Here is a 27831-nt window from a genome sequence, read left to right on the forward strand (position 1 = left end):
AAGTATAATTAAATCTTATTTTTTGAATAATATATAAAAAAGAAAATAAAAGACATTTCAAAATTTAAAAAGATTTAGATAAGATATTTATATAAATGATAATATATTTCACAGAAGAACGAATTTTCAATATATTATATATAATATATATATAAATAACATTTTATTTGTACATATTAATATATATTATACTATATATATGTATAATATATAATATGTTATATATTATGTATTAACTATAGTAAACTATATTTTCTATATTTTATATATCCTATATATACTATATTATCATTTTATACTATTATATTATTCTGATTTTATATTTAGATATATGAAAATTTTTATATTATGAATATATCCGTTATTCTTGTTTCGTAATATAATATTTTTTTTTATCATGAACATATATACTACGATATAACTCGTTAATAAATTCATATTATCTTTATAAAATTACAATATATTTTAGTCGCCATAGAAAAACAAAGTATATAGATTATGTGGGTGGATTCCATGTGTGTTTATAGAGTGTAGATTATTATTCTAATTATAAAATTAAGAAAAGTATATAAAAATAATTTTTAACAATAGAAATTTATACGAATTTTAAAAAGTCATTTGTAACTTTTTATATTTATCAAATTATATATACAAAAGCGCTTAAAGTTAATTAAACATGAGATGTTATCAACTGATTTTAATCGTTTTAGACGTATGTTTAATATATAGCTTTAATTTAGAACCAAGAATACCTGTTATTAAAAAAGGATTAAATGGTTCTTATTTCGGTTATTCTGTAGCCGAACATCAAGAAATTTCTCACGATGGTATAGAAAAACCGAAAAGCTGGTATATATTAATATTTATAATTTCTTTTTATTACAATTAAAACTAACAATTAAAAAATATAATAACAATACATATATATGAATAGTATTATAATATTAATATTTCATTTATACAATTGTTACTTATTTTAATTTTAATTTATTCATTATCACTGTATGGTATAATAATATCATAAGCTACATAAATATAAAAATACATTTTAAAAGATTTATAATATATATATATATATATCTTATGTCAGGATTATTTTGATATATATTATAATATATTTTATTATATTATTAAAAAATTATATTAAAAATTTAAAAAATTATATGTTACAGGATGTTAATTGGAGCTCCTTTAGATGAAAACAGACAACCTAAAACTAATAAATCTGGTGCATTATGGCAATGTCCTATGACAACATATAAAACAGATTGCATTCAAGTGATTACAGATGGACGATTAAGTATGTTTTAATAAAAATTTTTTATTTTTAACAAAAATTTTGATATATTTTTAATTATAATTATATTTTATTAATTATAAATATAATTCTATGTTATATTAAAATATTTATATTATTTTTTATATTATATTTACTAACTTTATATTAATGTATATTAATATAAATAATAAATGTATATTAATGTTTTTTTTAATATAAATTAAAATTTAATATATATAATAACATATTTAATATATAATTGATTAGCATATAATTAATAAAAGGAATTTATTTTAAAGAATTGTTATTAATGAAACTAAATATATATATACATATATTCAATTTTTATGTTATAATATGTGTCATATTATGTTTACATATGATTTTAATGTAGTAATTGTGCATGTTATCTTTGATGTTATCATTATGTTATTCTGCTTTATTTTATGTTATTTTATATTATATGTATAATAAGATTATTTTTTTGTTAAATTATGTGTTGGTTAACGAGCAGCAGAAGGGAGTCTATATGACACAAGTAAGTCATTGAATGGTCTTATTTGAATGAGCAATCTTTTTATGAATTATTTGATTATGTGTGTATATTTATATTGATATGCTCACTTTTATATTAGCATGACATTTTGAATTATAATATAAAAATTATTGTCTTGCATTTTTGTACATGTATATATTAAAAGAATCTATAAATGTATATATAGATCTTAATATCTATATATATTACATATTATAAAAAAATATTTTTTATATAATATTAATGCATTATTAACAATTATTTTTTCAAATTTATAATCATATTCTCACTAACTATAGAATATTTTTATATATGCATATTAAAATATAAACATTATACATAATTTATGTATGATATAAAAAAATAAAATTGTTTTCTCATTTATAAATGGATATATTTCCTCTTGCTTTTTAATAATCATTCTGATCTATTCTTCATTTAGCATGAAATTTTATAAATAATGTTTTATATTATTTAGCTTTTATTTTTATTTTTTTATTTTTTCAAAAAATTAAAATATATTAATTTTATAATACATGCAAATATTTATCTGGACTATTTTTTTTATTCTTAAAATTATCATATAATTATATTTTTTTATATTTTATTATATTATTTTATATATATTTATTATATTTTAAATAATTAAAAATATAATAAATAATTAAAAAATTATTAATTTAGTTAATTAAAGACAAATATAATAAATATATTATAATTATAATATATATTATAAATATATTATATTATAATAATAAATAAATTTATATTTAACATTTTTGATCAAAAAATATTTATGTTATATGGTAAATACATTTGATTAAATAATATATAATCATGTAATCTTTTACCATTATTATTATAAATTGTTTAATAAAATATTTTCTAATTTTTAGATGTTGAATCTGATGACTTAATACCACCAGGTAATGACGAAATTAAAAATAACCAGTGGTTGGGAGTAACAGTACGTAGTCAAGGCATTGGTGGCAAAGTAATGGTACGAATTTTATCATACTTTATCTAATAATATTATATTATATAAAATTTTATTCAATATAATAAATTTCTAGGTTTGTGCTCATAGACATATTGTAAGAACAGCAGATTCTCAATGGGGTCAAGGACAATGTTATATATTGACACAAGATCTAAAATATCAAGATTTAAAAAAACCTTGTTCTGGAAAACCTACAAACAAGTAATTCATTTAATATAAATATTTCTGTTATTATATAGTAAAATTAATAAAAATTTATTTTGATGATATTATAGAGCACATGAACAGTTTGGATATTGTCAAGCAGGAACTAGTGGTGTACTTACTTCAGAGGATCGTGTTGTTATTGGTACTCCTGGTCCACATACTTGGAGAGGAACTTTATATCTTTTTACAATTTCAGATGATTTTTTAAATAGAGATAATACAGTTTATAATGCTCCAATGCAAGATTCTTCTCCTGTTAGTAAATATAGTTATTTAGGTAAATATTTTTTATATATGAAAATTTACATATAAATGTAAATATAAAATTACAATAATTTGATAATAAAATATTTAATAATTTCGTTAAAATACATAAAGGAATATATTAATTAATTCACAGGAATGTCTGTTACTGTGGGTAATTTCTTTGGTACTGGATTAGCTTATGCTGCTGGAGCCCCACGTTCAAACGGTACAGGTCAAGTTATTTTACTTACACGACGCGATAATAAGCCAGATATGGATGTTGCTTTTATATTGGATGGTGAACAATTTGCTTCAAGTTTTGGATACGAAATTACTTCTGCAGATGTTAATGGAGACAAGTATAATAATTTTATAATTTTGAAAAATATAATAAATATATTTATTTTAAATTTTTAAATTATTAATTATCTTTTCATTTCTTTACATTTAGAATTAGCGATCTTATTATAGCTGCCCCATTTTATTTTAATAAAGCAGAGGGAGGTGCAGTATATGTCTATACTACATTACAAAAAGCTTACAAAGAATATGAAAAGAGTAAATCTATTAAACTTGTTGGACGTGAAGAATCAAGGTTGTTTTTTTTTAAATTTATATATTTTTTTTAAATTTTATAAATAAATTATAATTATTTTCCATTTATAAATTAAAATTCTTTTATAAATTAAAATTTGTAAATATGCAATAATAAATTATAGATTTGGATTTGCTTTAACAAATTTGGGGGATTTAAATAAGGATGGATATGAAGATATTGCTATTGGAGCACCATATGAAAAAAAAGGAACAGTTTATATATATCTTGGTTCAAAAAATGGAATAATCACAGTACCATCACAGGTATTGTTATGTTATATAAAAAATATAAAAAATTATATAATATAAAATATATAAAATATAATATAAAAAATAAATATAATATATAATATATAAAAAATATGATATGATATAAAATAAAAAAATAAATTTATTATGTTTATATAATATTTTTTATGTTGTTATAATTTAACAATTTTTAAATTTAAATTTAGATTATTCATGCAGAAGATATGCCAGAACCATTACAAACATTTGGTTATTCATTAAGTGGTGGGATTGATATGGATCAAAATGGATATTCTGATTTATTAGTAGGAGCCTATGAAAATGATGCTGTAGCACTTCTTCGTTCGAAAAAAATAATTGATATTACTACTTATATTCGTTATTTAAAAAAAGATGGTACATTTCAAGAAAAAATAGAACCCATAGATCCTAATAAATTTGGATGTTTAGCAGATCCTTATTCAAACCATACATGGTAAATATAATTTAATAAATTTTTAATACAAATAAAATTTTCATCAATATTATATTTATAAAATTTTAATTATATTTTTGTAGTTTTTCATTTGAAGCTTGTTGCAAAACAGAATCTTTAGTAAAAGAAGAAGATATGCAAAATTTAAAATTAAATTATTATATTGAAGCAGAAACTTATACTGGAATTAAAAAATTTTCTAGAATTTGGTTTGGAGCTGGATATTCTCGACTACATTATGTAAATCGTACTGTCAATTTAGATAGAAAGTTTGAACATTGTCAAAAAGAAATTATTTACTTAAAGGTAATATTTTATAACAAATATTTTATAAATAATTAAACAATAAATCAAATAATTAATAATAATTAAATTAAAAAATTGTTTTATTTTTTTTTAAGGAAAATACACGTGATATTCAATCACCTATTAAATTTCGCTTAAATTATTCATTAATTCAAGAAGAACCAGTTATGCCATCTGAAGGAGAACCTTTACCTGATATAAAAAATTATCCTATATTAAATCAACAGGAAGCTGCTCGTGTATTTGAAGCAACCTTTCAAAAAGATTGTGGTAATAATGATATTTGCGAAAGTGATTTACAAGTAAAAGCTCGATTAAATTTATCAGGTATGATTTTAGTAAAAATCATAAATAATTAAAATAATCAAAAATATAAAGTTACGAATATTTAAATTTATTTTTATTATTTTTATTATATTAATTTTATTTTTATTTTAAATTTAAATATATTTTTAATTAGCTTCTTCTGTAAAACCAAATTTCTATGAACTTCTTTTGGGAGAAAAAGAAGAAGTTGTAGTGGATGTAAACATATCCAACATCGGGGAATCTGCATATGAAGCTCAATTATTCATTCTTCATTCACAAAGTTTAAATTATATTGCTAGTAAAAGTAATGATTCTGTAATTTGTAATTTATATAATACAAGTACAGTAAGTTGCTCTATCGGAAATCCTTTTAAAAAAGACAAACTAGTAAATATACAAGTAAGATTTGATCCTAAAGAATTAGAAGATAGTAAATCACAATTAGAATTTGTAATATTTGCGAATTCCACTTCAAAAGAAATAAAAGAAAAAGAACCTATAAGATTACAAGCAACAATATTGAAACAAGCAGAATTATCAATTAAAGGGTATATATAAATATTTTTTTAAATTCATAAAATAAATAAATAAAAAAATTCTATAAAACAAAATATTATAAAATTAATAATTTAATAATTTATTAACTGTAAACAAATTATTAAAATTATAGAAGCGCAAAAATTCAGTGGGCTGTATATGGTGGACCAATTATAGGTGAATCTGCTATTAAACATTTAAATGAAGTAGGACCTAAAGTATCACATGTGTATGAAGTATTTAATGAAGGTCCATGGAGAGTAAGTAGTTTAGAAGTTCGCATTTCATGGCCTTATGAAGTTGCAAATGATAAAGCACATGGTAAATGGCTTTTATATTTAGAAGAAATACCAATTGTTCAAGGTAAAATCTTATTTATATCAATATTATTTATATAACATTTTTATTTTAATTTACATTATAGATATATATTATATTTATTTTATAGCTTCAGGTGATGGTGAATGTATATTACCACCAGGACAGATAGTTAATCCTTTAAAATTACAAGACAGTATTAGTTATGATGATATAGATGTATTTCAATCTGCAATATCTACTTCACTTACATTACCACATAATCATACAATTCGTATGAGAAATAAGCGAGATACAGAAAAAGTTGTTAATACACGAACTATTATTGATAAGGATGGTCATAGACATCAAGTAGTTTCCATGGTAATTATTTTATATATTTTTTGAAATTTAAAATAAATTATTATGAACATGTATCAAAATTAAAATTAATAATTTTTTATAAATATAGAATTGTAAAGCAGGAACGGCAAAATGTTTTGATATTACATGCTTTATATACAATTTGCAAAGAAAACAAGAAGCAATTATAACTGTTAAAGCAAGGTAACATTTGATAGAAATATTATATTTTATTATATATAAATTTATATTTTATTATTATATTGTTTTATTAATTTTATTAATATTTTTATTTATAATAGACTATGGAATTCTACTCTTGTAGAAGATTATCCAAAAGTAGATAAAGTAAAAATTGGTTCTAATGCAAGAATAATTATTCCTCCAAATGTCATAATACAACAAGAAAATTTAAAAGATGATTATGCAATTGTAAGTATTTTAATATTATTGTATTTAATATATTATTGTTGTATACTATATTGTTTTATTTTTATTATATATATATATATATATATATATATATTATTTATTATATATATATATTATATATAATATTCATTAGTATTTTTAACTTATGATATATATATATATATATATATATATATATATATATATGGGCTTTTTATTTTAACTTATATTTTAATACATAGGCTGAGACAATTGTATATCCAGATATTCTTGATCATCAAGATGTCGAACCAGTACCAATATGGATAATTATAGTAGCTGTTGTAGCAGGTTTATTATTATTTATTTTACTTACTTTAGTTCTTCGAAAACTTGGATTCTTTAAAAGACGTCGACCTGATCCAACTTTATCAGGAAATCTTGAAAAACATAAAGATGATAATCCAGAAAGTGAAGCATTATTTAAACGCCAAATATTATAACAAAAATATTACATTTTTTTATGAGTTATTATTTACTTACGTTTAAAGTACTTATAACAACGAAAATCTATAAAAAATTTATTCTTCAAAAATGAAGAAAATAGATAGAATAAAGTTTGAATATTTGATAACTTATAATGTGATATATTGACTTATTTATATTTGCATTTCTTTTACAAATTTTATTGATTTTATATATACTTATCTATTTAATAATTACATTAGTATATTTATAGTTATAATTTCCAATATAACTATTATAAATATATAATAATGATATATAATAATGAGCTATTGATTTTTTTATTATATAATAATTTTGCGAATTATAAACTCTATATTCTCAAATATCTTTATAAATTATATTTATCTATATATTATATATTATCTATATATTCTTATAAAAAATTACAAAAATTATTCAAACTATTAAAATCTTTAAAAAATTAAAAGATATAAAAATTATTTTTTATGACAATAATATTATTGAATTTATACATTCATACAAGCGCACAATTTGAATCATATAAAAATTTAATATTTAATTATACGGAATATTTAATATTGTACAACTGAATTTTTAATTTCATACAATTTTTGAATCCATATAATAGAATATTTATTACAAAATAATATTTTATAAAAGTTCAGATTCATATTTTATAAAAAAATGCATTTATTTAATATTAAATATTTCTCTAAGTTATATATAAGTTTTTTTATATATTTAAGTGTTTTAAATTAAAACTTACAATTTAAAATGTATTTCATATTAAAAAAATGTTATATAGTTCCTTTTTTATTAAAAAGTTAGAAATCGTAGAAAGATTTCATAATTAATGCAAACTTGCCATCAATTTTTTAACATAGAACAAATGTAAGTCATAAAATATAAATTTATTTAATTATAAAATGTAAAGCAAATAAAAAAATAAAGTCTTAAATTGTTTTTTCACTATGATTTAAAATTTAAATATATGTAAGCATTATAGTTTTTTTAGTTACTTATTTTATTGTTTTATATTTCATTTTATTATTAAATTGATATGAATTAAATTGATATTTATATTGTATTAAAATTAGAAATAAAATGCTTAATATCTTTTTTAATAAACAAATTTTTATATTTTTCTCTTATAATAGTGAAAATTTTTTTTTATAATATTATACAAAATATTCATCATAATCTTAATCATTAAATTTTTTTTTTATCATTTTTTTATCATATACATATTATTTATACATATAATTTATATTATATGTATACTATATGTTATTATATATAACAAAATATTATTATCTTATTATACATAACATACAACATATTAAGATATATATTATTAATTCTTAATATAATTAGAAATATTTAAAAATTATTGACTAAGTGTACATTTTCATGTTATAGCGCATTCTTTAAAGTATTTATATATTTTTATGCATTAATAAATTCAATGAACTACATTATATTAAAATGATTATGATCATGATAATGAAATAAAATAAAGAAATATACTTAAATTTAATTGCTAATCCAAAAAATACTATTAGAAATTTATTATATTTAATCAATATTTCAGACTTTATTATAATTTTTATATCATTATAATAAAGTAATGATTATAATAATGATTCATTATTTATATCTTTATATTAAATTTTTTATTACGTAATAATTTCTGCAATAAAATAATTAGATATAATTCGTAAATTAATATATTAATATAAAAAAAATATATTTTTGTTTTATAAATATCATTTAATATAAAATACTTACAATCAACTTTATAAACCAAATTTTTTACAACAAGGAATATGATTCTAAAAACATATAAATTAAATATTTACATTACAAATCAATAAAAAATATTTTTAAAATAATATTTAATATTTTGTAAAATAATAATAATTATTATTATTTTTAATTATATTTCACATTATATTTCATTATTTCATTAAAAATATATTATTAAATATTAATGTATATGATAATCAATATTTAATGTCAATTTACTATAGTATATACTCAAATAAGAACAATCTGCCATCATGAATCTATAAATTTTATACAAAATTAATTTTCTAAGAATGATACATATAAATATAATATTATTAATATATGTTAATATTAATTAAATGATATTTATTAAATTATACTTACTTATATAATAATATTGTAAGTGGGACTGTACTTGCATGCCATAAAGAGTGAGCATCAAAAATCCAAAAAATGGGTGCAAAATCTGCTATTTCTAATATAGTAACAAAAACTGTTAATATATTGAACCAACCAATCAAATATATATAAGATAATTTTTTTTGATTACGATGCCACCATGTCATTGTTATAACAAATGTTAAAAATCCTGTAATATATTTAATAATTTAATTAAAAAAGTTTATTAATAAAATAAAAAATAAATATTTTATTAATTACCTATAACTATATTAAATTTCATGTTATAGTCATAATTAATATAACCAGACCATAAATGAGATAAATGTGAATATAAAGTACTAAGATATCCACATGTAATCACAGCAAAAAACTTATTATTTTTATAAGTTATCCTAAAATGTTCACAATAATAAATATTTCTTAAATTTTTTTATTAATATTATATTCTAATTAGCATACCTTAATAACATACAATATAATAATGTAAGAACCATAATAAAAGCAGAGGAATAATCCATTACTTCTGTAAATGGAATGTCTCTTGCATGAAAAATAAATGACCAAAACCAAGCATGCATGCATACCTATATATAATTAAATTTTTTATATTTATATAAAAGACAATATTTATAAAATATTAGAAATTTATTTAATCATAATAAAATCATATTTTTATATATAATAATTATATATTTACCAGACTGAAATAAGTCCATATATAAAACATAGGATAAGTTGATCCATATTTTTTTTTAAATTTCCAATACATAGTAATATGAGCATAAAAATTTAATATAGAAAATATAACAGAAGCAGGTTCTTGACAACCAAAAAGACGAATAAATGGCCACTAAAATAAAAAATTTGAATCATTATTTGTAATAATTAGCAAGTTCATAAGTAATTATTATTGTCTTTTCTTTCAAAACATTTTGATCAAACAAAATTAACAATTTTTTCAGAAATTGGAATATAATTATAATATAATTGACTATTATAATAATTCTAATTATTCTAATTTATTCTAATTAATTAACAAAAATCTTGCATTAATAGAAATAATCATCTATACATTAATTTGAATATTGTACATTAATTCAAAATAAATGATTTCTTTCATTGAAATAAATGTTTTTCCTTTATTAAAAAAAAATTGTTTTCAAAATACAATAGTATATAAAAGCTAAAATGATCATTTAAACATAAACAGAGTAATAGAATAAAAAACTTTATTAGTTTTAAACTTTATTTATTAGTCTTTCAACCATATCATGTCAAAATTATCATATTATGTTAAATTATTTGCAAATATTTATTTTGAATCATTTTTCATTGTTTTTTTTATTATATTATAAAATAAAAGTATAATTTTTTATTAAAAATAATAATAATAAAAAGAAGAAATAATCTTTAAGAAATTTTGAAAAATTTTAAAGAAAGAAAGAATTTTTGTTTTACACTATTATATCTTATGAAAAATTAAAAAAAGAAATGTCTATTTTTTTTGTTTTTTTATTATCATTTTTATTATTATTTAATCTCTTATCAAATTAGCAATAGATATTCAATATACCTTTCCATGAAATTGAGGAATTTTTAAACCATGAGATATAAAATAATCAACTGTCTTCCAAGTGCATTTATAACTACAATCTTCTGTACAAGACCAAAATAATAATCTTAATGATAAAGAAGGTAATTCTTTAAATTTTTTATCTGTAAAATAATAAGTTAATAATTAATAAATATTATATAATTACATATAATAAACTATAAGTTGTTAAAAATTTTTTTTTATTATTTTAATTATAGAATTAAAAAAATATAAGTTTATATAATAATTTTATTAGAACAAACATTTTTTAATTTATTATAATCTAGATATATTATATACATACCTCTATCACAATTACTATCAAGACATTTTTCAAAACATAAATTGTAAAATTGAGACTTATCACCTATGGAACCTTCTATATTTGTTATTATAAGCATTTGAAATGCTAAAACTAAAAACCATTTTAATTCCAACATGTTTTATATTTATCTCCACTATTTCTAGTGTAATTTATATATTTTCTTTAACATATATTGTTAACATATATTGTTAAGAAACCTTAATGACGAAGCAGAAATCCAATATTTATCCAATATATCCAATCTTAAACGAATTAATATCAGTTACAATAAGTAACAAAATATATGTATATTTCACTTTTAATTATAATTTAATTATAAGATATTAATTTTTAATTAAAAATAAAATATAAAATAAATACATAAAAAATTTGTTTAATTTTTTTTATTAGTTTATATTAAATTGAAGCAGGAAAAAGTGATATAAAATAATTATTTTTTTCATTTTATGTTAATGAATAAGAATTATAAGTATTCATTTTAAAATTTGTATATATATACAGATATCCTAAAAATATGAAAACACTAATTACTAAAGTTTCTTGAAATAATTTCAAGCAACATTTTTTTTTGTAAAAATTTTCATTACATTTTATTAATAAGTTATTAAAAAAATATTATAATGTCAATTACGAAGCACATAAATTACTCAACTTTCGATAATAGCGTTGAGTATGTCTTTGACTAAGCACGAACAAATTCAAGCAACATGAATTAAAAAAATTTGATGGAAATAACAATTAATTAGAATAAATAATTTATTCATTGTTCTTGAATTTTTTCTATAAAAAAATATTTGTTATGTTTAAGATTTTCTTTATTACATATAGCTTGAATTTGTTCATATTCAATCAGCAGCATATATTTATATATGCATTATATTTCAATGCTATTGTCGTGACTTAATTGGTTTACTTGATTACTTTACTGCTCTGTGATTGGCTAGTATTTTCTAATTATTCATTAAAGAAGTCATAATGAAAGTTTTTGTAAAAGAAAATGTTATTTGAAATTACTTCAAGAATTTCCATTTAATCAATATCCCATACTTTTACGACATTCTCTCTCTTTATATATATATGTATATGTGTATATATACATATTATTTTAGTTAATATTCTATTTATTTTTTTTTTCATCATATGTTCTTACGATTTATTTAGATAATACAAAATATAAAATAGAGTAAATGATATGTCATCAATGAATATATTTTTTCAAATATGATAGATTTATGTATAAACAATTTTGAATTAAACACGTTGAAATGTATACACTTTTACATGGATTATACAAGTATCTTGTACAAAAAGATGAATATTTTATATTAATATTAGGACTTGATAATGCAGGAAAAACAGTAAGATATCAAAAAAGCTATTAAAATAATTGTGGTTAAGTATAATATATATAATAATAAAATATATCATGTATTCTAAATGGTTTTTATGACATAGACTTATTTAGAAGCGGCGAAAACCAAATTTACAAAGAATTATAAAGGAATGAATCCCAGCAAAATTACAACAACTGTTGGTTTAAACATTGGAAAAATTGACATAGCTGGTGTTCGTTTCAATTTTTGGGATCTTGGTGGACAAGAAGAACTAAGATCACTCTGGGATAAAGTAAGTAATAAATATTTAATATATTATTAAACTTGTTTTTTTATTAAACAATTATTTTATATTTATAGTACTATGCAGAATCACATGCTGTGATTTATATAGTTGATTCATCAGATCGTGAAAAAATACCTGAATCTAAAGAAACTTTTGGTAAAGTATAAAAGAAATATATGTATTATATATTATATATATTATACTTTATTAAACAAATATTTATATTCAATTATAGATAGAGTTATATCATCAGAACATTTAATAGGTGTGCCACTTTTAGTCCTAGCAAATAAACAGGATGTGCCTGATTGTATGGGTGTTAGAGAAGTAAAACCAATTTTTAATCAAAATGCACACTTAATAGGACGAAGAGATTGCATGGTAATGCCTGTTTCTGCTTTGAATGGGTATGTCAGTTTTAAATTTTATTTTATTTCAAACTTAAATAAATTATATTATAAATATATTCATATATTTATATAATTTTTTAAGTTACATATAATTATCTTAAATATTTAGTGTAAAAAACATAAATTAATGAATAAATAAAATATAAATTACAAAGATTTTATATATGAAATTATTTATGATTTTAATGTAAATATTGAAAAAGAATAATTATTTTAAATTAAATTTAACAAATTTTATTTAAAATAAATAAAATAATACTTCATAACATGATATCATGCCAATTTTTTATTTAATAATAAATTATATATTTTTATTAATAATTATTTATTACTAAATAGTTATTATATTGGTAAAATAAACATGTTGTGAAGTTTAAAAATTATTTAAGACAATTATATTATATAAATATAATATCAAAGGGATGGCATAGATGAAGGAATTCACTGGCTTGTGGATTGTGTGAAGAGAAACAACGATGTTCGTCCCCCTCGTAATCAGAATGACAATTGTCTATCTTAATAATACATTCATATTTTGTTTTATAATATAGTTTAATCAATGAACAGTATTTTATTGTAAAAATTGTATACACTTACATTAAAAAGTACATTTTTACCAATAAACTTTATTTCCTGTATTAATTGAATTATTTATTCTTATTTGTTATGATAATAAAATATTAATATTTTTGTTTGTTTTTTAAACATTAAGTTTTCTTATTTTTTTTGTCTTATTATATTTATTTATTTTTATCTTATTTATTATTTATTATAATAGTTAATATTATATATAATTAATATTAGTAATTTTTACATTTAATTAATTAAGCAATATTAAATATCTTACTCTTAATTTAATATAATTAATGATTTTTCCAATTGCCTTGTTATTGTAAGTGATTTGTATTACTGATATCAAAGTAGCTAAGATAAGAGATAATGCTAGCACCTTACCTCCTCTTCTGTTATGCTGGTGATAAATAGTCTACAAAACTGGTAGTTCTGTTATATGTTATAAAATAATTATATTATAATTTTTCTGTTAAATTTTTAATGCATCATGTGGCCATATTATGAATCTGAAGATTGGAGTGTTTTACCACCAGAATTGAATAGACGGTATTAATTGCATTATTTTTATTTTTAATAAAAATTATTTTTATATATATTTATTTATATAAAATTTTGGTTACATACATATTTTTATATATATATACATATGTGCAATTTTATTTAATTATATTTATATTTATTAACTTTATATTTTTAATAAATATTTTATTAATAACATTAATCAATAATAAATATATATAGTTTAAATTAGATTAAAAATAGATTAAAAATGATTTTGTGAAAAATATTCGAAAATTATATTTTGTTTACATACATATTTTGTTTCTTTTGCAATAATTAAGTATAAATATTTATTTTTTATTATATCATTTAATTTAATATAATGAATAAATAGATTACAAATGTATTTTTATATAAAATACTAAATATACTAATATATTATAAATATATATTACGACTTATTTATTTTTAATATAAATTGTGCAATGACGCTCAGATTATATATTAATGTTTCATAATAAATTCTTAAATTATTATATTATATTCTATTATATTCTATTTTTGACATGAAAATTTGCATCACTAAAATTTCAATAACGATTATCTTATCAGAATAAAGAAAAAATGGATCATAAAATTTCAATTTAAGATGGAATACAAATTTCGCGCTTTAAAAATGAACATCATTCTAATTCACTACGTTGAGCAAAAATATAAATATGAGGTATGCAATTAAGGCTACAAACAAGTGAAACAATTTGAATTTCGAGAAAGAATGATCAATATATCTGTTCACTGATGTTTCAATTGTGAAACATGTATAACACAGAAAATGGTTACGATAATATTAAACGAAAAGTTCCAATATTATCAGGAACAACGTCAATGAAAATGGGTAGCCATTTTGATTTTTGGTGCGCGAATATCGTGGACCATCGTGAAAAGTGTTTGTCGTATGATAGACTAAACGACTGTGGACGTTTAACTATGTCCATAGTTTTTTTCGCAATTGATTAACCCTTTACAGTGAATCAAAGTCTCGTACGGTACGTATTGTAAACGGTAAAAAGTCAAGTTGGAAGAAAATATGCGGAATACAATATATATATAAACCGATACAGGCCAATATACCAGGTGCAGAATAGACTATGCAAAAGTGAGTGAGGGCGCACAATTCGCGCCCTAAGAGGCGAGGCATTTCTCGCCGTATTTGTCATACGACTTGTGTAAAAGGTGGGCGATACGACGACAATACATTTGACGCGGCTTCGTGCCGTTTCATACGTGTGTTGTAAACGTTAGATTTCCGGACTCGAGTTTCCTGAAAACGACGTCCTTGACTGGTACTGTTTGACAGCTAGAAAACTAACCCTTGGTTCGATGCCCTTCAGTGCGAACGATCTTTTATATAACCGGTTTACACATTTTACAATATGCTGCCGACTTGTACGAGCGTGCGACCGCGACGCGTTTTTATAGCACGTGAATTTGTGGTCGAATGACATTCAAAAACTAGGTAATATCCATTGCATGCATTGCACTCTTGATCGACTACTTAGATTTCGTCAGCGAAACCGGTTATTTTGTATTTATTGTATGTCTTATAACGCATTAAAAATAAAATATTAAGTTTATGTTCTCTATTCAATAAATAAACTATAATTATGTTTGTATTTTCTATACAAAATATTAAAGTACTTGTTATTTTCATAGAATTTTTATACTAAACTTATATTTATTTACTATCTGTTTGTAAATGTAATTTTGAAATTTATTTTTTATTATTTATAATTTATCATAATTATTTTTATTTATAAATTTAAATTGATAATGGATTATAATTAATATTACATATATTTCTTCTTTATATTATATGCAATATATGAAGATAATGTAAGGTATGTTTTATTTCATTGTAATTTTAATGTTATTTTTTATTTTGTTTGATTTAAATAATTAAATATTTTTTAAGAAAAGTAATAAAGAACATGAACTTATTTTTATTTATAATATAATATTTATAGCTGTTTCAAGTTTTTGCAATATATAATATTCTACATTAATAATATTTTATATTTATATGACCTTTTCCTAATAGGAAGAAAACAGTGTGTGTTCATTTGTATTACTGAAGCTCATCATATATATTTGAAAACATCATTGAGAACCATGAATGCTTCAGAACACGGGTAATATATTTTTTAACATATCTAATAAATATTTTTAGTAAATACTTAATTAATAATTAATTAATATTGATAATAATATTTTTCTGTAATGAAAAATATCAAGAAATTAATTATTGTAAATTTTTTTATCCTATCTAATATTATATTAATTGTCATTAATTTTAATAAAATTATTTTATAAAAAACAATTTGTTATTGCAATGATAATAATTGTATTATTTCAATAATACGATTTTTAATATTGCTTGTAAAAACATTGTTTTTTTGAAGTAGCGAACAATTGAAATCATATTATGAGTGTCATTGCACAACAAAAAAATGGTATGTAAATGGTTTGTGTGTGTAAATAGCATGGGTGTGTACATTACAGGTTTAACCCAGCCTTTAACATGGCCTCTATAAAACAAGCATTTAATGAAGCAGTAGAAAGAGGTAAATATAATATTTATTTATTTATCATTAAATATTCATTTAAAAAAAATATCATGGAAAAATACATATAATATCTTAAAATTTATAATAAATATTATAATAACATATAATATAAAATATATATAATAATATAGAATTTTAATATATAAAAAAAATTTAAAAAAAATATAAAATCTCATATTATATGTATATGTATATGCTTAAAATAATAATTAGATATAATAATTAATTAATTCATCTATCTTCAATTTATTATTTTTAACAATAAATATATTAATGAATTATAATATAATAATGAATTAATAAATAATACTTAAATATTTGTTCATCTATTTTGAAAAAAAAAATATAAACATAATATAAAAATAAAGTGTATATAATCAAAAGAATATAAAACTTGAATTCTATATTATTTTTTATATTTTCTATAAAAAAATATGATAATTATTATGATCATTTTTTTTCATAGCTTGAAAATTTAACTCATTAAATTCTACTAACACTAAACTTGATAACATATGCATAATTTAAAAGTCTCAACAGTTAGAATGCCTGCACCAACAAGATTGAGAGATCTTATCAGACAAATAAGAGCTGCTAGAACTGCAGCAGAAGAAAGGACAGTTGTTAACAAAGAATGTGCTTATATTCGTTCTACATTTAGAGAAGAGGATAGTGTATGGAGATGTCGGAACATTGCAAAACTTTTATATATACATATGCTTGGGTTTGTATTAAATTTTATTTCTACATTTAATAATATATTTAAAAATATATTTATTATTATTTATTAAATATATATATTATTTATTAAATATATATTATATTATTTATATTTATTATATTTTAAAAAAATGTTTTTTTATAAGAAGTATAATTTTAAATAACTTTATAGATATCCTGCTCATTTTGGCCAATTAGAATGTCTAAAACTTATTGCATCTCCAAGGTTCACAGATAAAAGAATTGGTTACTTAGGTGCAATGTTACTATTAGATGAACGACAGGATGTTCATCTTTTAATTACAAATTGTTTAAAAAAGTAATATTCATATAAAATTATTATTAAATTTCTTTAAAGTATATATAATTACTTTGGAACTTTTTCTTATAGTGATTTAAATAGTTCCACACAATTTGTTATTGGTTTGGCATTATGTACTTTGGGTGCAATTGCATCACCAGAAATGGCAAGAGATTTGGCATCTGAAGTTGAGAGGCTAATGAAATCAGCAAATGCATATATTCGGAAGAAAGCAGCACTTTGTGCATTTAGAATTATTAAACGTGTACCAGAATTGATGGAAATGTTTTTACCTGCTACTCGTAGTTTAATTACAGAAAAAAATCATGGTGTATTAATTACAGGTGTTACGCTTATTACAGAAATGTGTGAAAACAGTGTTGATACCTTAAATCACTTTAAAAAGGTAAGTTACATGTTTTAATAAGAATAAGAATATTATAAAAGGTAGTAAACTATTTAGATAACTAGTTTTAACTAATATTATAAACATTTTGTCATTGCATCAAAGAAAACTAAATAGCAATAATAGAAAATAATAGTATTTATTTTTTAGTGTAATTTAAATTTTTTTAATTGTATATAATATAATTTATATCTTTATATATATATATATAAATATATATATATATATAATCTTTATATATATATATATATATATATATCTACACATATGTATATAGACACATATATTTAATAACTACAAGCTAGATCGTGGTAGTATTAATAGTTAATCAAAGTTATTGAATTCGTAATGTTAATCAAATTTTTTCAATGTAGGCAAATTAAAATAATTAAAAAAAAAATTATGGAAAATTAATTCATAATAATAATATAAAATTAATAAAACAAATAAAAAAATGAATAAAACAAAATATTATATATTTAATATTAATAAAATCCAAATATTTTATGTATATTAAATATATGATTAATAAATATATTTAAATAATTAATAATTTTAAATAAGTGTAATTTTTTAATATACTGTTTGTTCATAATTATATTCATAATATAAGTATGGTTTTATCTTTCTCAGGAATGCGGCCATCGAGAGGTAAAAAGCATACGAGAACATTTTCCATATTTTTTGCATGCTATTTTATATTTTTTATGCTTATTGTAAATTCCATTCTTATATTTTAGCTTATCATTTTATTGCAAATATTTCATTATTTATATTAACTATTTCTTTAATAGATAGATAATAGATATGAAATATAAAAATATGCATGTATTTGAGATTATAATATTATTATAATATTTTCTTATCTATTTTTATATGTTTCTCATTATTATTTTAATACAATGAATAAATCTAATATTAATTAAGTTTCTAAAAATAAAATTTAAATATCATTTTTTTAAAATTAATATTGAATAGTCACAATGATTTAGCTGTTAAAATAATACATTAATAATATGTTTTATATTTTTTGATGCTTAATTTTTTTCTTATATTACATTACAGTATTGTGAGCAAATAAAATATAAAATATATTTTTATATAGAACAATTTTATTAAATATTTTTTTAATTATATTATAAATATAAAAATATATTTGTATATATAAATAATATATTTATATTATTTCAATAATATACTTCATATTTACATAGTAGCATTTATTTGTTTTTTAAATATCAATATATCTTTATTTTTATATTTTATTAAATAACTTGTATTTAACAAGTTGCATTTTATTTGAAAAATTTTAACGAAAATAATAAATATCACTTTATTACGGTTATTTATTATTATATGTTTATAAATTGTTATGCTAAACTTTCTTTATCTAAAATTATATTAATAAAAATATATAAATATTATTTAATAAAAATAAAATTATTATTTCAGATTGTGCCAAATCTTGTGCGGATTTTAAAGAATTTGATACTAGCAGGATATTCTCCAGAACATGATGTATCTGGAGTATCTGATCCTTTTCTTCAAGTAAAGATATTACGTCTACTTCGAATCTTAGGGCGTAACGATATTGATGCATCTGAAGCAATGAATGATATACTTGCACAAGTTGCAACCAATACAGAAACTAGTAAAAATGTTGGAAATACAATTCTATATGAAACTGTATTATCCATTATGGATATAAAGTCTGAAAGTGGACTCAGAGTATTAGCAGTGAATATATTAGGTCGATTTTTATTAAATAATGATAAAAATATCCGATATGTTGCTTTGAATACATTATTAAAAACAGTTTATGTAGATACAAGTGCAGTACAGAGACATCGTTCAACAATTTTGGTAATGTTATATTATTTTATAATTTCACATTTTTATCATATTAAATTAAATTTATTTTCATTTTTTATTTTTTAGGAATGTCTAAAAGATCCTGATGTATCAATTAGAAAACGAGCAATGGAGCTTAGTTTTGCACTTGTAAATTCAAACAATATTAGAAATATGATGAAGGAATTATTACTTTTCTTGGAACGTGCTGATCCAGAATTTAAAGCTCAATGTAGTAGTAATATAGTAATGTCTGCAGAAAGATTTGCTCCAAATAAACGTTGGCATCTTGAAACACTATTCAAAGTTCTTGTTGCTGTAAGAAATTTATTTCATAATTATATTTAATTATATTTTTAATCTTTGATATTATAATTTTCTTGTTTTTTTAGGCTGGTAATTATGTTAGAGATGATGTGGTAGCATGCACTATTCAATTAATTTCAGAAACACAATCACAACAATGTTATGCTGTTAGTGCATTATGGAGAGCATTAGAAAAAGATACATCTGATAAACAACCTTTGGCTCAAGTAGCAACATGGTGTATTGGTGAATATGGTGATTTATTATTATATGGGCCACCATTAGAAGATATAGACGCTCCTGTTAATGTATGTTCATTTATTAAACATGTGTTCATTTATTCTGACTTTACAATATTATATTATAATATATAATAATATATTTATAATATATAATTTCTTTTTTTCTATTATTATTTTTTAGTTAACAGAAGATGAAGTTATTGATGTTTATCAAAGGTTATTATGGAATCCACAAAACACAGTTGTTACAAAACAATATACTTTATTGTCTCTTACAAAACTTAGCACAAGATTCCAGAAAGGCAATGAGTAAGTATTATTAAAATAATTAATTAGGATTATTTATGATATTATTTTTATATTTAGATTTTTTTTTTCGTGTAGTTGCTTGTATTTTTTTATTTATATTTCAGAAAAATTCGTCAAATAATTGATACATTTGGAAGTAATTTACATATAGAATTACAACAACGAGGTATTGAATTTTCACAATTATTCAGAAAATACGATCATTTACGACCTGCATTACTTGAAAGAATGCCTCCTATGGAAACTGCAAGACCACAAGCTAATGGAATTATTGGTATGGTAAATGGTGAACCAGAACTAGAAGAAGAAAAATCTTCAGTCTTAGAAGCAAGTAGTCCATCATCCGATTCAGTAAGTTTATATTAAACATTTTATAATAATACTTTAATTGAATTTAAATTAAATAACTTGTAATAAAATATAATTTATTATTATCAATTTTCTTAACATAATTTATATTATTTATTAATTAATATAATTAATAAAAAGTTATTAACATTTTTTATGTATTACTAATAATCAATGTCATATTTTTACAATAAAGTTTAATATTTTTTTATATTTTAGAGTGCCCTTCTAGATTTGCTTGGAACTACTGACTTAGGAATGACACCTTCAGTATCAAATAAAAATACATCTGCTAGTTCAACAACTATAGTAAACAATAATGATCTCTTGGACCTTCTTGGTAGTTTGGATTTAAATGTACCCACATCTACATCTACACTGCCACAGACACAAACGTCATCGCAAATATTTAATCCCACTAATACAAGCAATTTTTTAGTAGATGGTTTGCTTAATTCATCATCAGTTCAAAATGGTTTGTTTAATATAATAAATTATTTATTTCATACTATTTATATTATAATGTAAACATGTAAACATTTTATTTTATTTTGAAACTTAGATACTCTTACTATGATTGTATTGGATAAAGCAGGACTTAAAATAATCTTTAGATTAGAAAGATCTCCAGATATTGCTGATTTATTAATTATTAATATGTCAGCTCAAAATTCTGGAAGTGCAATATTAACGGATTTTTTATTTCAAGCAGCAGTTCCTAAGGTAACAATCACTATTTGTATTATCTCTATCTAAGAAAATGTCACTTTTTATATTTTATTATTTAGACATTCCAACTACAAATGTTATCACCATCAAGCACAGTCATTCCTCCCTCTGGACAAGTTACTCAAGTATTAAAAGTTACAAATATCAACAAAGTATGTTTTTGTAACAATATTACATAAAAAATAATTTTATAAATGTTTTTTTTTAATTATTTTTGTATTTTTCTAATACAGGTACCTTTAAGAATGAGATTACGTATATCGTATACTGGACCAACAGGACCAGTTTTGGAACAAACAGAAGTGAATAATTTTCCTTCATTAATATCACAGTGACAAGATATATTAAAGAAGACAATTGTACATATACCTGTCTAAATAAGTAATTGAATCTTAAATGGACTGAATTTCATCTTTTCATTGGATAAAACAAAAATATATTGGTAAAAGGATATGTTTGACAAAAACTGATTGATTAATCTAATAATTTATTGGACATGAATTTGATAAAAATCAAATTATTATGAATTTAATTTTTTTTCTTTAATATGAATCTGTAAGTTTTTCATCTGCTCACAAGCTATATTTTATGTTTGTAGGAAATTTAAATATATATGTAGCTTTTTATAAGTATAATTTTTGTAAATAAGTTTATGTAAAAATTGTTTTAATTTAATTTCATATTGGATATAATGATAAATAAAATTTCTTTTAAATAATTGAAAATTTATATAATAAATAACAATTTTTAGTACTCTTTAAACAAATATTGTTAATAAAATAAATAGTTCTCTATATTATAAAATAAATAAATAGATTTGTAATTGATTAAAAAAGATGCTTAGTGAGCAGATGGTATGATGTATATTCATTTTGAAATTTTTAAAAATTAGTAAAATTTATCATTACATTGAAATAATTAAATTTCAACAGGGAAAGAAAGGAATGTAAAATTTCTCTTGTACTATGCTGCATGTATTGTGAAATGTGTAAATATTTTTTCTAATTAAATATTAGACAGATAAAACAATATTACATGCAACACTGTTATTTGATTTGTTGAATTTATGATCGTATAGCTTCTGATTTAGTATATAATTTTTCATATAGGATAATTCAAACAAAGAACATACATAACAAAAATTATTAAAATTAATCAACAATGCAGATAAAAGATGTTTGTCATTAAAAATATTGCTGCCCAATTATCAACGACAAACACACAAATCTCGTTATAATAATTGATCTTTTCTACTATATTTATAAATAATAAATGGATGCAATTGCCTTGTAAATAATTAAATAATTGCAGTGAGAATAGAATAGAAATAATTAAATTCTTATTATGAAGAATGTAAAATGAGATTCTTTATTACATACATTATCATGTCAATAATTAGTAGAGAAGCATTGCTTCTTTCACGAAAAATTTTTTAGATAAAAAAGGAATTACACATAAATACATATACATGTAGCGGGTACGTTTGCTATATCCCATATTTACAATGTTATGGGTGATGTTTATACTGTTTTGAATGTATTTGGAGTATATGACATTATTGGAGGGCTGAATTCTGGTTGTCAATTTATTTTTTAAATATATATTTACTTACGAAATTATTTAAAATTATCAATTTTTTTTTATACAGAAATTCGTATGAAAGAAGAATTTTCTCTAAATATGAATTCAAATCACAATTTATTTGAAAATCGAATATTAAAAATTATATCATCCGAAAATTATTACAAGAATTTTATAATGTAATATATATAAGTTTTTGTACTGTGAAAAAATATATTTCACTAAAAAATATTTATTTATATTAAAAATTATTATTAAAAAACATTATGCATAAAAATCTAAAACAAAATTATGACTTATATGCTATATTTTGTTTCGTAACATATTATTTTAAGAATATATAAATTTATATATTTCTAACAAAAAATTTAAGAAAAATTATGATGTAAAGAAATATTTTTACATTCCTTTTTATTATAAAATTTATTTAAATATATAAAAAAAAATGTAAGAAAATGTTTTAATTTTTTAAAAAGTTAAAAATTTAAATTTTTATTAATTTAATGAATTTGAAAATTGTATGAATGAATTGAAAATTTTGAATTAATCTTTGAAACTAAAATTCATATCTTTTTATACATGTTATTTCTTCCTATATGAAGCAAATATTTAACAATGAATGTGCGTTTAAATTGTGCGAAACGATACACAATAAATTGTGTAAAAAGTAGCAATAGCATCTTTACTTGCAAATATTTATCTTTTTCAAGATTTTATGTAAATGAAATTACAAGACAGTTGTACTTAATTGTATTTAATTTATCTTATTGTAATAGAATTATATGAATATATAGATTTTAAGCGCGATTAATTCTAGTATTATAAATAATCTAATATTTTGAAAGATTAAGTTGATAAATTCTTTTACTATTTTTTTTCCTAAATTTTTTTTAAAGCATAATTATCAGAACATATTAGTAAATATATTATCAGTATAACTGTATGCATTTTAGCTCCGTCCCTTATATGTTGTGCGCTACGAATGCGATGTATAATTCTAGAACAGGTGGGTGTGTTTCTGAGTGGCCTTGTCTTAAAGTCTATGACACAGTCAGCCCTTCAGTGGGATGTACTCTGCCTACTTGTTCTCAATATTATATTAGTTTTATAAATATAAATATATATAAATCAACTGTGAGGATATTGAATAATGATAAAGATTCTGTATATATACTTTCTAGAGATTCAAGGTGTGAAAATAAAATGTATTTTTATTCCATTATTCTTTGAAAATATTGTATTAATGCTTATGCATTTCTCTTATTTATTTTTAGATTTTAAATCTTAAAATTTTATAGTTTTTTAATAATCATTTTATGCAATAATAATTTCAATATAGATATTAAGAAAAAATATTATATACACATATATTATAATAAAAAGATAGATTTATTTTTTTTTTATTATAATTTAATTAAAAGTGTTATATTATAAATACATTTTACGTAATAATTTTAAATTATTATGATCAATCTTATTATTATAATTAATTTTAATTATTATGCTTCATATATAATTTATTGTTGTTGAGATTCAATAGGATTACACCCAACTTGATTGAATAATCTATCTTTGATTATTTGTGCCATTAATCCATGAATAATTTCAATAGTAGTTTTACAACTATCTCTTGTTGCTTTCATTAATTTTTCTACAGTGCTGCGATCATGGGGATCTGTTCCACCTAAAATAAATCCTCTTCCAAGTGCAACTTCTGATTGTTCAAGTTTATCTGATAAATCAAATATTTGTCCAGTAGTATAATCTGCATTTGTTAAAAGACTAGAAGAACTTAATGTATTCACCCAATATTTATTCCACAACGAATCTAATAATCTTCTATCTAATGATGATTTAAAATAAGAAACTTCTAAAGAATAGTATTGTTTACAGTGAACACCAAAATCTTCAATTTTATTTAAAGGAATTGTTTGATACTCAGATGGCTCTTCATTTGCTGGTTTATATCCCTTTTTATATTAAATAAATATTGTTATTATTTGTTATTTCTTTATATATCTATATTTTAACAAATATATATTTACCTTTGGATAAGTTCTAAATGCACCCAAACAAACTTTACCAGCAGATATTGTTCTTACAGGATCAATTACAATAGCAACAAATGGTTCTTGAAAATTTTGATTAAGCATTTGTGTAGATACATCAATACCTGATAACCAGCATCCATAACCAGGATGACTATGATACCATCCAATAGCATTTTCTTGCCTTCCAACCTTATTTATTAAAAGTAAACATTTTATTATAAATAAAAATTTTTAATAATTTTAATAATTATATTTGTAATGATAAAAAAATACTTGTTTAGCTGCTTCTATATATGCTGTCATATATTCATATGCCTGTGCTTGTGCATTAACTCTTGTTTCCGTGCCTTCTACAGGTAATGCAAAAGAATCCATAACAATCATTGTATTTGCTGCAACTTTTCCAAGCAAAAGACCCATTACTTCTAAAGTTCCTCCAGAACGAGCATGCATAACCATTTTTAATAATGCTAATGCAGAAATTTTTATATCTTTAAAAAAATGAGGACTGAAACATAATTAAATACATGTTTAAAAGAAAGAACAAAGAAAATATGTTTTAATAATATATAAAATATCTAAAATAAAATATCTTAATTTAAAAGTTTATAATTACATAAAAAATAACATACTCTTTTTCCCATGGTTTTGCTGCTAATATATCTTGTTGTTCTTTTCGATCATATCTATAAATTTCATCAACCGTGCTGATTGTTTCAATATTATTTGACATTTCCCATGTCTTTTTGGCAATAGTGCTTTGATCAGAAGAAGTGCTTGCCATATTCAATCTATATTCAAAGTTTTAAAAATTTTAAAATAGATAAAAATATTATAATTTAATTTATTATATATATTGATTATTTAATTTTATTGTAATTTAATATCATCATATGTTGATTTTTGTAGTTTAGATGAAGAATATTTAAATAAGATCAATATTATAATTGATAATAATAATATGAATTAACTATAAAAAAAAATAAATTTATTGTACTAATTATGTTAAATGTTCAATATTTTATAAATAAAAATTTGAAAAATAATTAACTGTCATATTATTAAATAAAACTGATATAAACTGATATCACATAATTTAAGAATATTTAGGAACTTATTTTGTAAATGTATATTATATATATATATATATATATATATATAATATATATATACATATTATTTGAATTGTATTTATAAATTTTTATCAAATCGTTTAACATAAAATATATACATATAAAATAAGATCTAAAATCATACTTTTATTCAACACTTTGAATTAGTATTTCTTATGATTGTTTCCAATTGAACAACATTTATAATATAATGATAGACTGTTACTTTGGTCTTTAATGCATTGCATTATTAACGCCATCTATCAATACAATTTTAATTATTTATTATTTTTTCAAAACAAATTACATGTTTTATGCGAATTAAAACTTTTAAATTGGTAATAATTAACATAAAGCATAAATAATATAATAACACGAATCTGTAGAATCATATATATAATATCATGAAACGTTATAAACAGAAATACTAATTTGAATGAAATATCATGGACTAATTAGTATATCATAGAAACAAATATTTTATAAAAAATATATATTGTATTTATTTACAGTCTACTTTAAATATCGTAATTTATTCTTATAATAATTTAAGTTTTGTTTTAGAGGACACACAATGTTTTACTTATTTTTGTAACTTTTGATAACATTTGATGAGTAAATTTTAAAAATAATTTCAACTTTCAATTTTGCAGAGTAGATAAGGAGAGCAAAGAGAATAACGAGTAATGGAAAAAGAATAGAAATAGCATAAAAATATTGAAATCAGCGCCATCTTCAGAATGCCGCAAATGAAACATA

At 20.2% G+C, this 27831-nt stretch overlaps 5 protein-coding genes across 25 annotated transcripts; 3 read left to right on the forward strand and 2 right to left on the reverse strand.

The window, feature by feature from the left end:
- The first annotated feature begins 458 nt into the window (after positions 1-458).
- LOC122720845 (integrin alpha-PS1) lies at positions 459-7422 on the forward strand. 2 transcript variants are annotated; one of them, XM_043947873.1, is made up of 18 exons: positions 459-849; positions 1173-1300; positions 1794-1817; positions 2711-2814; positions 2888-3015; positions 3090-3298; positions 3422-3626; positions 3719-3862; positions 3987-4128; positions 4320-4588; positions 4672-4894; positions 4990-5221; positions 5355-5751; positions 5874-6103; positions 6189-6421; positions 6510-6604; positions 6703-6832; positions 7054-7422. In XM_043947873.1, exons 1-18 carry the CDS (start codon positions 677-679, stop codon positions 7291-7293), a joined length of 3306 nt encoding a protein of 1101 aa, XP_043803808.1. In that variant the 5' UTR covers positions 459-676; the 3' UTR covers positions 7294-7422. The 2 variants fall into 2 exon arrangements, with proteins under 2 accessions (XP_043803808.1, XP_043803809.1); XM_043947874.1 differs by lacking the exon at positions 1794-1817 and having other exon boundaries at positions 460-849; positions 7054-7421.
- A 1803-nt stretch (positions 7423-9225) lies between these two features.
- Positions 9226-12184, reverse strand: LOC122720891 (post-GPI attachment to proteins factor 3). The gene is made up of 8 exons (XM_043947962.1): positions 11976-12184; positions 11368-11630; positions 11043-11185; positions 10167-10319; positions 9929-10053; positions 9728-9861; positions 9452-9656; positions 9226-9345 (listed from the first exon to the last, which is right to left on the reverse strand). The coding sequence occupies exons 2-8, from the start codon at positions 11501-11503 to the stop codon at positions 9267-9269; spliced, it is 975 nt and encodes a 324-aa protein (XP_043803897.1). The 5' UTR covers positions 11504-11630; positions 11976-12184; the 3' UTR covers positions 9226-9266.
- A 336-nt stretch (positions 12185-12520) lies between these two features.
- On the forward strand, positions 12521-14060 carry LOC122720892 (ADP-ribosylation factor-related protein 1). The gene is made up of 5 exons (XM_043947963.1): positions 12521-12746; positions 12844-13014; positions 13083-13164; positions 13244-13415; positions 13839-14060. Exons 1-5 carry the CDS (start codon positions 12654-12656, stop codon positions 13936-13938), a joined length of 618 nt encoding a protein of 205 aa, XP_043803898.1. The 5' UTR covers positions 12521-12653; the 3' UTR covers positions 13939-14060.
- A 306-nt stretch (positions 14061-14366) lies between these two features.
- On the forward strand, positions 14367-22901 carry LOC122720888 (AP-1 complex subunit gamma-1). 17 transcript variants are annotated; one of them, XM_043947949.1, is made up of 17 exons: positions 15074-15538; positions 15614-16008; positions 16591-16681; positions 17052-17113; positions 17648-17840; positions 18009-18155; positions 18228-18543; positions 19177-19194; positions 19996-20406; positions 20482-20712; positions 20787-21008; positions 21124-21251; positions 21356-21602; positions 21819-22074; positions 22162-22322; positions 22388-22480; positions 22562-22901. In XM_043947949.1, the coding sequence occupies exons 3-17, from the start codon at positions 16662-16664 to the stop codon at positions 22661-22663; spliced, it is 2607 nt and encodes an 868-aa protein (XP_043803884.1). In that variant the 5' UTR covers positions 15074-15538; positions 15614-16008; positions 16591-16661; the 3' UTR covers positions 22664-22901. The 17 variants fall into 17 exon arrangements, with proteins under 17 accessions (XP_043803880.1, XP_043803878.1, XP_043803881.1 ...); XM_043947954.1 differs by having other exon boundaries at positions 15614-15725; XM_043947956.1 differs by lacking the exons at positions 15074-15538; positions 15614-16008 and adding an exon at positions 14514-14537.
- A 2412-nt stretch (positions 22902-25313) lies between these two features.
- Positions 25314-27733, reverse strand: LOC122720932 (COP9 signalosome complex subunit 5). Of its 4 annotated transcripts, XM_043948043.1 has the most exons (6): positions 27583-27709; positions 27218-27332; positions 26593-26751; positions 26234-26468; positions 25955-26149; positions 25314-25879 (listed from the first exon to the last, which is right to left on the reverse strand). In XM_043948043.1, exons 3-6 carry the CDS (start codon positions 26742-26744, stop codon positions 25427-25429), a joined length of 1035 nt encoding a protein of 344 aa, XP_043803978.1. In that variant the 5' UTR covers positions 26745-26751; positions 27218-27332; positions 27583-27709; the 3' UTR covers positions 25314-25426. The 4 variants fall into 4 exon arrangements, with proteins under 4 accessions (XP_043803978.1, XP_043803979.1, XP_043803977.1 ...); XM_043948044.1 differs by lacking the exon at positions 27218-27332 and having other exon boundaries at positions 27583-27733; XM_043948042.1 differs by lacking the exon at positions 27583-27709 and having other exon boundaries at positions 27218-27404.
- Positions 27734-27831: the final 98 nt, after the last annotated feature.

Source organism: Apis laboriosa, unplaced genomic scaffold (assembly GCF_014066325.1).
Source record: "Apis laboriosa isolate Shangri-la unplaced genomic scaffold, ASM1406632v1 scaffold13_cov153, whole genome shotgun sequence".
Classification (NCBI taxonomy): Eukaryota; Metazoa; Arthropoda; class Insecta; order Hymenoptera; family Apidae; genus Apis; species Apis laboriosa.